This window comes from Oncorhynchus masou, unplaced genomic scaffold (genome assembly GCF_036934945.1).
Source record: "Oncorhynchus masou masou isolate Uvic2021 unplaced genomic scaffold, UVic_Omas_1.1 unplaced_scaffold_929, whole genome shotgun sequence".
NCBI classification, from domain to species: Eukaryota; Metazoa; Chordata; class Actinopteri; order Salmoniformes; family Salmonidae; genus Oncorhynchus; species Oncorhynchus masou.
Window position 1 is genome coordinate 87,501 of NW_027015772.1, and position 12,165 is coordinate 99,665.

General features: G+C 45.5%; 1 protein-coding gene across 1 annotated transcript in view; it reads left to right on the plus strand.

The window, feature by feature from the left end:
• Positions 1 to 12,165, plus strand: part of LOC135538189 (mdm2-binding protein-like) — a 75,846-nt gene that overhangs the window by 34,609 nt on the left and 29,072 nt on the right. Inside the window, exons 13-17 of the mRNA XM_064964155.1 lie at positions 832 to 945; positions 3,313 to 3,510; positions 5,360 to 5,450; positions 5,610 to 5,777; positions 10,062 to 10,157. Of these exons, the coding sequence (XP_064820227.1) occupies positions 832 to 945; positions 3,313 to 3,510; positions 5,360 to 5,450; positions 5,610 to 5,777; positions 10,062 to 10,157 (667 nt within the window). The remainder of the gene's footprint in view (positions 1 to 831; positions 946 to 3,312; positions 3,511 to 5,359; positions 5,451 to 5,609; positions 5,778 to 10,061; positions 10,158 to 12,165) is intronic.

Genomic DNA, 12,165 nt, shown 5'->3' on the forward strand with positions numbered 1-12,165 from the left:
CTCCTTAATGCAGTGTGCTTGTATTAACCTCCCCTGTCTCCTTAATGCAGTGTGCTTGTATTAACCTCCCCTGTCTCCTTAATGCAGTGTGCTTGTATTAAACTCCCCTGTCTCCTTAATGCAGTGTGCTTGTATTAAACTCCCCTGTCTCCTTAATGCAGTGTGCTTGTATTAAACTCCCCTGTCTCCTTAATGCAGCGTGCTTGTATTAAACTCCCCTGTCTCCTTAATGCAGCGTGCTTGTATTAAACTCCCCTGTCTCCTTAATGCAGTGAGCTTGTATTAAACTCCCCTGTCTCCTTAATGCAGTGTGCTTGTATTAAACTACCCTGTCTCCTTTGATAGCGTTTGTGTTGTCCCATTCATATGTACTTCATTTGAACTCATAAGCCACGTTACCAGGTTATTGAACATCCTAAAAATAACTCCCACGTCTGAGTTATGTTGTTTCAGGTGTGAATAATGTGATTACTTCATGGGGAAAAGAGAAACCTGAACACTGCTCTTATTAATGTCACTTATTTTATTCAACCTTATTTACCTCTACCCATGCAAAACCTGCTGATTTAGAAGGTCCTGTGTACATTGTATTTTCAACCAGCAACTGTCAGGAAATATCACAGATCTCACGTCACACTTTTTTACAGTGTTACTTTCATCAGCTGTTGTACAATATCATACAAAACACAGGAAAAACTGAATTTTGACTGCAGTGGGCCTTTAAATAAAAATAAGAGATACTAGCGAGAGCAGTGTGCGGGTTTCTCTTTTCTCTGATGTTATTGAGAAGGGTTCAGCCAATTGATTGATAAAGCAGTCCTCTTCTCCCAGGTTCCACCACTACAGACTGGCTGCGCTCCCTGCCCTGTCTCCATGGAGACCAACTGCTTCAGAGGGAGAGGAAGTTGGCCGAGGTGCAGACTCTGGTCCTAAAGGAGTGCCTGAGTAAGTACAACATCATATCTTATTCATCCTTTATTTAGCCAGGTAAGTCTCGTTGAGATAAAAAAATAAAAATAAAAAGATTTTTCAAGCGGAATCATGTCTGACGCAGAATATATATTAAAATGTCTGTACTCGGCACACTCTTTCCATTTGCAGTGAGCTTTATTGCCACCAAATAGAGCCGAGTTAATGTATTTTTTTATTTTTATTATTGCAGTTTATTTAACCAGCTAATTTATTGAAAACATTCTATTTGACAAAAAAACCCATATCTAGCATAGTTTAATAAAGCAAGTCAGTCTGTATCGTAGCCAGACAGGTAGGTGTTTCCTCCAGCATTAAAGGCAGTCTGTATTGTAGCCAGACAGGTAGGTGTTTCCTCCAGCATTAAAGGCAGTCTGTATCGTAGCCAGACAGGTAGGTGTTTCCTCCAGCATTAAAGGCAGTCTGTATCGTAGCCAGACAGGTAGGTGTTTCCTCCAGCATTAAAGGCAGTCTGTATCGTAGCCAGACAGGTAGGTGTTTCCTCCAGCATTAAAGGCAGTCTGTATCGTAGCCAGACAGGTAGGTGTTTCCTCCAGCATTAAAGTCAGTCTGTATCGTAGCCAGACAGGTAGGGGGTTCCTCCAGCATTAAAGGCAGTCTGTATCGTAGCCAGACAGGTAGGTGTTTCCTCCAGCATTAAAGGCAGTCTGTATCGTAGCCAGACAGGTAGGTGTTTCCTCCAGCATTAAAGGCAGTCTGTATCGTAGCCAGACAGCTAGGTGGTTCCTCCAGCATTAAAGTCAGTCTGTATCGTAGCCAGACAGGTAGGTGGTTCCTCCAGTATTAAAGGCAGTCTGTATCGTAGCCAGACAGGTAGGTGGTTCCTCCAGTATTAAAGGCAGTCTGTATCGTAGCCAGACAGCTAGGTGGTTCCTCCAGCATTAAAGTCAGTCTGTATCGTTGCCAGACAGCTAGGTGGTTCCTCCAGCATTAAAGTCAGTCTGTATCGTAGCCAGACAGGTAGGTGGTTCCTCCAGTATTAAAGGCAGTCTGTATCGTAGCCAGACAGGTAAGTGGTTCCTCCAGTATTAGTCAGTCTGTGTAGCAGCCAGACAGGTAGGTGGTTCCTCCAGCATTAAAGGCAGTCTGTATCGTAGCCAGACAGGTAGGTGGTTCCTCCAGCATTAAAGGCAGTCTGTATCGTAGCCAGACAGGTAGGTGTTTCCTCCAGCATTAAAGGCAGTCTGTATCGTAGCCAGACAGGTAGGTGGTTCCTCCAGTATTAAAGGCAGTCTGTATCGTAGCCAGGCAGATAGGTGGTTCCTCCAGTATTAGTCAGTCTGTGTAGCAGCCAGACAGGTAGGTGGTTCCTCCAGCATTAAAGGCAGTCTGTATCGTAGCCAGACAGGTAGGTGGTTCCTCCAGCATTAAAGGCAGTCTGTATCGTAGCCAGACAGGTAGGTGGTTCCTCCAGTATTGAAGGCAGTCTGTATCGTAGCCAGACAGGTAGGTGGTTCCTCCAGCATTAAAGTCAGTCTGTATCGTAGCCAGACAGGTAGGGGGTTCCTCCAGCATTAAAGGCAGTCTGTATCGTTGCCAGACAGGTAGGGGGTTCCTCCAGCATTAAAGGCAGTCTGTATTGTTGCCAGACAGGTAGGGGGTTCCTCAAGCATTAAAGGCAGTCTGTATTGTTGCCAGACAGGTAGGGGGTTCCTCAAGCATTAAAGGCAGTCTGTATTGTTGCCAGACAGGTAGGGGGTTCCTCCAGCATTAAAGGCAGTCTGTATTGTTGCCAGACAGGTAGGGGGTTCCTCAAGCATTAAAGGCCGTCTGTATTGTTGCCAGACAGGTAGGGGGTTCCTCCAGCATTAAAGGCAGTCTGTATTGTTGCCAGACAGGTAGGGGGTTCCTCAAGCATTAAAGGCAGTCTGTATTGTTGCCAGACAGGTAGGTGGTTCCTCCAGTATTGAAGGCAGTCTGTATCGTAGCCAGACAGGTAGGTGGTTCCTCCAGCATTAAAGTCAGTCTGTATCGTAGCCAGACAGGTAGGGGGTTCCTCCTGCATTAAAGGCAGTCTGTATTGTTGCCAGACAGGTAGGGGGTTCCTCCAGCATTAAAGGCAGTCTGTATTGTTGCCAGACAGGTAGGGGGTTCCTCAAGCATTAAAGGCAGTCTGTATTGTTGCCAGACAGGTAGGGGGTTCCTCAAGCATTGAAGTCAGTCTGTATCGTAGCCAGACAGGTAGGTGGTTCCTCCAGCATTAAACATCCAATAACATGAAGCAGCCTCATGCTACAGAAACTTGAGTCTCCAGCCCTTATGGCACATCCTGGCTCGGACAAGGCTACTTACTGACTACTCTCGTTATTCCATATTGAATAGGACGTAGAGAAGAGGCAGAGAAGCCAGCTTCAATACCAGTCAATGACCTGAAGATCTTGCTCAGCCTGGCCAGAGAACAGTACCTCAAGATGCATGACTCTACCCTGCCTAAAGCCTCTACCCTGCCTGAAGCCTCCAGTCTGCCCAGAGTTGAACCCTGTGGAGCAGAGGAGGTGAACCTCACTACGAAGACTACAGGTATTCTGCTATTCCAGTCCCTCCTTTGGGGCGGCAGGGTAGCCTAGTGGTTAGAGCGTTGGACTAGTAACCGGAAGGTTGCGAGTTCAAACCCCCGAGCTGACAAGGTACAAATCTGTCGTTCTGCCCCTGAACGGGCAGTTAACCCACTGTTCCCAGGCCGTCATTGAAAATAAGAATTTGTTCTTAACTGACTTGCCTGGTTAAATAAAGGTAAAATTAAAAAAACTCCCCGTAACCAGCTCAGTAACATATACAGAGCATTCAGAATGTATTCAGACCCCTTGTCTTTTTCCACATTTTGTTACGTTACAGCCTTATGACAAAATGGATTAAATAGTCCCCCCTCCCTTCATCAACCTACACACAATACCCCATAATAACAAAGCAAAAACAGGTTTTTAGAAATGCTTGCTAATATATAAAAAATAAATATAATATATTCAGACCCTTTACTCAGTACTCAGTACTTTGTTGGAGCACCTTTGACAGCGATTACAGCCTCGAGTCTTCTTGGGTATGACGCTACAAGCTTGGCACACCTGTATTTGGGAGTTTCTCCCATTCTTTTTTGCAGATCCTCTCAAGCTCTGTCAGGTTGGATGGGGAGCGTCGCTGCACAACTATTTTCAGGTCTCTCCAGAGATGTTAGATCAGGTTCAAGTCCGGTTCAAGCTCTGGCTGGGCCATTCAAGGAAACTCTGAGACTTGTCCCGAAGCCACTCCTGCGTTGTCTTGGCTGTGTGCTTAAGGTCATTGTCCTTTTGGAAGGTGAACCTTCGCCCCAGTCTGAGGTCCTGAGCGCTCTGGAGCAGAATTTCATCAAGAATCTCTCTGTACTTTGCTCTGTTCATCTTTCCCTCGTTCCTAACTAGTCTCCAAGTCCCTGTCTCTGAAAAACATCCCCACAGCATGATGCTGCCACCACCATGCTTCACCATAGGGATGGTGACAGGTTTCCTCCAGACGTGAGGTTTTGCATTCAGGCCAAAGAGTTCAATCTCGTTTTTATCGGACCAGTGAATCTTGTTTCTCATGGTTTGAGAGTCCTTTAGGTGCCTTTTGGCCACACTACTATAAAGGCCTGATTGGTGGAGATGGTTGTCCTTATGAAAGGTTCTCCCATCTCCACAGAGAAACTCTGGAGCTCTGTCAGAGTGACCATTGGGTTCTTGGTCACCTCCCTGACCAAGGCCCTTGCTCAGTTTGGCCGGGTGGCCAGCTCTAGGAAGAGTCTTGGTGCTTCCGAACTTCTTCCATTTAAGAATGATGGAGGCCATGGTGTTCTTGGGGGCCTTCAATGCTGCAGAAATGTTTTGGTACCCTTCCCCAGATTTGTGCCTCGACACAATCCTGTCTCGGAGCTCTACAGACAATTCCTTTGACCTCATGTCTTGGTTTTTGCTCTGACATGCACTGTCCACTGTAGGGCCTTTTATATAGGCAGGTTTATGCCTTTCTAAATTATCACCAATAAATTGAATTTACCACAGGCGGACTCCAATCAAGTTGTAGAAACATCTCAAGGATGATCAATGGAAACAGGATGCACCTGAGCTCAATTTCGAAGTCTCATAGCAATGGGTCTGAATACTTATATAAATGAGGTAGTTTTATTTTTATACATTTGCAAAAAAAAAAATTTTACTTGTTTTCGCTTTGTCATTATTGGGTATTGATTAAAAAAAATAAAACATTTAGAATAAGGATGTAATGTAACAAAAAAATGGAAAAAGTCAAGGGGTCTGAATACTTTGTGAATACACTGTATTTGCCATCTCTAAAACGGACTCCTTCTAGAAACCTTGACTGATAAAACAAAAATGACTCTTTTCCCATTCCAATGTAGAGTTCATTAAACACTCCCAACATGCTGATTGGCCAGAGAGAAGTGTTCTGCAGAACTATGAGAACCTCCAGAGGACTCGTCAGAAGCTGAGGTAAACTTGAATAATGCTCTTCACATCGGTACATACATCTCACTTCCGTCAACAATAAGCAAGCAAGGTGGCTTATGGGAATAGAGAGACCGACGGTATCTTTGGTTCCTCACACGTGACTAATTTAACCGTCTCATCTTTGGTCTCCTCCCTTCACAGGTTTGGTCTGCTGTCTGGCAGCTCATCTGACTGTCTGCTGGGGCCTAAAGACGTCCAGGGCCAGAGAACCACCCCAGCCTTGCTGGATGCCAAAGAGCTGCTTAGACACTTCACACCAGACGGCCTGCCCACCGGAGATCTGCAGCCTCTATTGGTCCAGAGACTAGGGTAACGCTGTTAGTCTGGAGACTAGGGTAACTCTGTTAGTCTGGAGACTAGGGTAACTCTGTTAGTCTGGAGACTAGGGTAACTCTGTTAGTCTGGAGACTAGGGTAACTCTGTTAGTCTGGAGACTAGGGTAACTGTTAGTCTGGAGACTAGGGTAACTCTGTTAGTCTGGAGACTAGGGTAACTCTGTTAGTCTGGAGACTAGGGTAACTCTGTTAGTCTGGAGACTAGGGTAACTCTGTTAGTCTGGAGACTAGGGTAACTCTGTTAGTCTGGAGACTAGGGTAACTCTGTTAGTCTGGAGACTAGGGTAACTCTGTTAGTCTGGAGACTAGGGTAACTCTGTTAGTCTGGAGACTAGGGTAACTCTGTTAGTCTGGAGACTAGGGTAACTCTGTTAGTCTGGAGACTAGGGTAACTCTGTTAGTCTGGAGACTAGGGTAACTCTGTTAGTCTGGAGACTAGGGTAACTCTGTTAGTCTGGAGACTAGGGTACCTCTAGAGAGTTGTTCAATTCAGATACTGTTCAATTCAGATATTGTTCAGATACTGTTCAATTCAGATACTGTTCAGATATTGTTCAGATTAGATACTGTTCAATTCAGATACTGTTCAGTTCAGATACTTTAGGGAGTTGTTCAAAGGCATTGTGCTTTGACTCATTCTCTCTCTACTACAGAAAGTTGTCTAACGTATTTAGATGTACAACAGCCTCTCAGCCTCTCTGGTCAATTTGTATGTGTGTGAATGCTCCAAAGTAGTTAACACTAACCGGGAGGAAGAGCAGCTCCATCTTGTCGAGGTTGAGCTTGAGGTGATGAACCGACATCCAAGCTGAGATATCTGCCGGGCACGCAGAGATGGGTGTCAGGAGGAGGGAAGGAGAAAAGTAGCAGAGTGTCATCGTCATTTCAGTGATAGGAGAGACCAGGATATGACGGAGCCGAGTGACTTGGTGTATAGAGTGAAGAGGGCCTAGAACCGAGCCCTGGGGGACACCAGTAGATGAGAGTACGCATCATATCGAAAGTAAACATGGAGTCAGGCGATGATATGTTGTGTGGTCCTCCCACTACGACTTGGGTAAACCAAGCAGTTTATTAGGCTACAGATTAAATAAATCATGATGATGAACTTCACAGGAGTGGTTAAAGTGCACGCTGATGACACGGATAGAACAATGAGTCAAATATTTCACTGGATGTAGAAATCTGAAGCATCGGTTGGCATTTCCTCTCACTACTAAATATGGTGATGACAGGAAGCCCAGTGGCCGGCAGTGGATTTTGGCCAATATTCTGCAAATTTTCCTCATCAATGAAACATTTGATCTCAATACCGTTTTCTGTTCACAAAACTAGAATCTGTTATGAACAGAGTGGACTACGTTTAGTAGACTTTGCCCTTTGCCAAATATATATATATTTGTTTGCGTTGTTTAGAAGGAGTGCAAGGGTGAATTGACTTATTGCCTACGCCTACTTCACAAAGTAGGCGTTCCCTGACAGAAATATGCAAATACATGCTAGAACACACCAATGGGATCTCGCTAGCTCATCCTTGGCTCTGCCCACCTCCTTGCTTGTTCTGCCCACTGCGATTCATTTGCTCCCATTGGAAACGACAGGCTGTGGTCTATCTTCGGTTAGTTATACAAGTCTTTGGCGATGAGCTTGATGCTCCTTTCCAATAAATATCTATGGTCTTATTCTGGTGACGTGATGATCGACGCTTGACTGCCGATTTGACAAATATAGATATTCTCGCTGTTATCCATAATGATCTCATCATATAGACTAGTCTACCCACACAGCTGTTGGCTAGAGCGTACGTACATACTAAGACCAGAATAGGCACGTCTGCTGTTTAAAACAGTCTTTCTGACAGAAACTGATCAGTAGAGATGAAAATACGATGGAAACACATTGAACTTTAGATTTTTATTCGGTACATAAAAACTTAAAACAAAGAAGTACATTTTATGTGCACGACATCATCACGTACTGATGTTTATCCACAACAAGTCAGTTTGGTGGAAACATTATCACTGGTGGGAAAATGCGCATATTTTCTTAATGTGGATTTTAAAATATTCGCTGGATGGAAACCCAGCTACTGAGGGTAGCTCAACAACAGGACAATCTGTCTGACCCCCCTCAATCTGTCTGACCCCCCTCAATCTGTCTGACCCCCCTCAATCGGTCTGACCCCCCTCTCAATCTGTCTGACCCCCCCACCAATCTGTCTGACCCCCCTCAATCTGTCTGACCCCCCCTCAATCTGTCTGACCCCCCTCAATCTGTCTGACCCACCCCTCAATCTGTCTAACCCCCCTCAATCTGTCTGACCCCCCCTCAATCTGTCTGACCCCCACACCAATCTGTCTGACACCCTCTTCAATCTGTCTGACCCCCCTCAGACCCCCCTCAATCTGTCTGACCCCCCTCAATCTGTCTGACCACCCCTCAATCTGTCTGACCGCCCCCCAATCTGTCTGACTAAAGTCTATGAAATTACATTTCAGGCTTCTAATATGGATGTAGAAATGTGTTCCGGCGCTCCAGTGTGACTCTGGGCAAATCAGTTCTGTCACCGTCTGAAACTGGAATGCCCCCCCCCCCCAAAAGGTGGCGTCAACATGTTGAATAATCTGTTTCTAGCTTTCTCTTCCCTCGAGGAGAATCCACTCCATTCAGCAGACAACTATTCAGTTCATGGTTTCAGACACCATGTAGCGACGGTGATTTCATGTGGCTGTCGACCTCTGATATGCTTTCGAATCAAAAGGTTTTCGCCTAATTGAATTCCGCTGATTTATAAAGGGCCTTTATCGGACAGTGCTCTTACAGAAGGCAGAGAAGAATATTAGTAATTTATGTTCATTAAAAGAAACTCAATTAAGAGGCGTTCTAGACATTCAAGCTGTCAGTTCATTAGGAAGTTGTTTTACACACTTAAATCAGTTTGGGTGCAGAGGACAGGAAAGTTTAGTTTCACTTCAGATCGCTGCAGTACTGTGTGTTCTTCGCTGCGGTACTGTGTGTTCTTCGCTGCAGTACTGTGTGTTCTTCGCCGCAGTACTGTGTGTTCTTCGCTGCGGTACTGTGTGTTCTTCGCTGCGGTACTGTGTGTTCTTCGCTGCGGTACTGTGTGTTCTTCGCTGCGGTACTGTGTGTTCTTCACTGCGGTACTGTGTGTTCTACGCTGCGGTACTGTGTGTTCTTCGTTGCGGTACTGTGTGTTCTTCGCTGCGGTACTGTGTGTTCTTCGCTGCGGTACTGTGTGTTCTTCGCTGCGGTACTGTGTGTTCTACGCTGCGGTACTGTGTGTTCTTCGTTGCGGTACTGTGTGTTCTTCGCTGCTGTACTGTGTGTTCTTCGCTGCGGTACTGTGTGTTCTACGCTGCGGTACTGTGTGTTCTACGCTGCGGTACTGTGTTCTTCGCTGCGGTACTGTGTGTTCTTCGCTGCGGTACTGTGTGTTTTTCGCTGCGGTACTGTGTGTTCTTCGCTGCGGTACTGTGTGTTTTTCGCTGCGGTACTGTGTGTTCTTCGCTGCGGTACTGTGTGTTCTTCGCTGCGGTACTGTGTGTTCTACACTGCGGTACTGTGTGTTCTTCGTTGCGGTACTGTGTGTTCTTCGCTGCGGTACTGTGTGTTCTACGCTGCGGTACTGTGTGTTCTACGCTGCGGTACTGTGTGTTCTTCGCTGCGGTACTGTGTGTTCTTCGCTGCGGTACTGTGTGTTCTTCGCTGCAGTACTGTGTGTTCTTCGCTGCGGTACTGTGTGTTCTTCGCTGCAGTACTGTGTGTTCTTCGCTGCAGTACTGTGTGTTCTTCGCTGCAGTACTGTGTGTTCTTCGCTGCGGTACTGTGTGTTCTTCGCTGCGGTACTGTGTGTTCTTCGCTGCGGTACTGTGTGTTCTACGCTGCGGTACTGTGTGTTCTTCGCTGCGGTACTGTGTGTTCTACGCTGCGGTACTGTGTGATCTACGCTGCGGTACTGTGTGTTCTTCGCTGCGGTACTGTGTGTTCTTCGCTGCGGTACTGTGTGTTCTTCGCTGCGGTACTGTGTGTTCTTCGCTGCGGTACTGTGTGTTCTTCGCTGCGGTACTGCGTGTTCTTCGCTGCGGTACTGTGTGTTCTTCGCTGCGGTACTGTGTGTTTCTCGCTGCAGTACTGTGTGTTCTTCGCTGCGGTACTGTGTGTTCTTCGCTGCAGTCTTGGATTTGAATAGAAAATGTTCACAGCTCCTGTACAATAATGTGTCTCTGTGTGTTTCCAGGGGAAATACATTCCAGATGTCTCCAGACTTGACCCCCAGGAAAGTGACCCAGATCCCCTTCAGCCAAGCAGCCAGCTCCCACTACCATGGACTAGAGTAGGTGTCTTTATTCATACAGGACACTACCATGGACTAGAGTAGGTGTCTTTATTCATACATGACACTACCATGGACTAGAGGAGGTGTCTTTATTCATACAGGAACCTACCATGGACTAGAGTAGGTGTCTTCCTACATACAGGAACCTACCATGGACTAGAGTAGGTGTCTTCATACATACAGGACACTACCATGGACTAGAGTAGGTGTCTTTATACATACAGGACACTACCATGGACTAGAGTAGGTGTCTTTATTCATACAGGACACTACCATGGACTAGAGTAGGTGTCTTTATTCATACAGGACACTACCATGGACTAGAGTAGGTGTCTTTATTCATACAGGACACTACCATGGACTAGAGTAGGTGTCTTTATACATACAGGACACTACCATGGACTAGAGTAGGTGTCTTTATACATACAGGACACTACCATGGACTAGAGTAGGTGTCTTTATTCATACAGGACACTACCATGGACTAGAGTAGGTGTCTTTATACATACAGGACACTACCATGGACTAGAGTAGGTGTCTTTATACATACAGGACACTACCATGGACTAGAGTAGGTGTCTTTATACATACAGGACACTACCATGGACTAGAGTAGGTGTCTTTATACATACAGGACACTACCATGGACTAGAGTAGGTGTCTTTATTCATACAGGACACTACCATGGACTAGAGTAGGTGTCTTTATTCATACAGGACACTACCATGGACTAGAGTAGGTGTCTTTATTCATACAGGACACTACCATGGACTAGAGTAGGTGTCTTTATTCATACAGGACACTACCATGGACTAGAGTAGGTGTCTTTATACATACAGGACACTACCATGGACTAGAGTAGGTGTCTTTATACATACAGGACACTACCATGGACTAGAGTAGGTGTCTTTATTCATACAGGACACTACCATGGACTAGAGTAGGTGTCTTTATTCATACAGGACACTACCATGGACTAGAGTAGGTGTCTTTATTCATACAGGACACTACCATGGACTAGAGTAGGTGTCTTTATTCATACAGGACACTACCATGGACTAGAGTAGATGTCTTTATACATACAGGACACTACCATGGACTAGAGTAGGTGTCTTTAGACATACAGGACACTACCATGGACTAGAGTAGGTGTCTTTATTCATACAGGACACTACCATGGACTAGAGTAGGTGCCTTTATACATACAGGACACTACCATGGACTAGAGTAGGTGTCTTTATACATACAGGACACTACCATGGACTAGAGTAGGTGTCTTTATTCATACAGGACACTACCATGGACTAGAGTAGGTGTCTTTATACATACAGGACACTACCATGGACTAGAGTAGGTGTCTTTATTCATACAGGACACTACCATGGACTAGAGTAGGTGTCTTTATTCATACAGGACACTACCATGGACTAGAGTAGGTGTCTTTATACATACAGGACACTACCATGGACTAGAGTAGGTGTCTTTATTCATACAGGACACTACCATGGACTAGAGTAGATGTCTTTATTCATACAGGACACTACCATGGACTAGAGTAGGTGTCTTTATTCATACAGGACACTACCATGGACTAGAGTAGGTGTCTTTATTCATACAGGACACTACCATGGACTAGAGGAGGTGTCTTTATTCATACAGGACACTACCATGGACTAGAGTAGGTGTCTTTATTCATACAGGACACTACCATGGACTAGAGTAGGTGTCTTTATTCATACAGGACACTACCATGGACTAGAGTAGGTGTCTTTATACATACAGGACACTACCATGGACTAGAGTAGGTGTCTTTATTCATACAGGACACTACCATGGACTAGAGTAGGTGTCTTTATACATACAGGACACTACCATGGACTAGAGTAGGTGTCTTTATTCATACAGGACACTACCATGGACTAGAGTAGGTGTCTTTATACATACAGGACACTACCATGGACTAGAGTAGGTGTCTTTATACATACAGGACACTACCATGGACTAG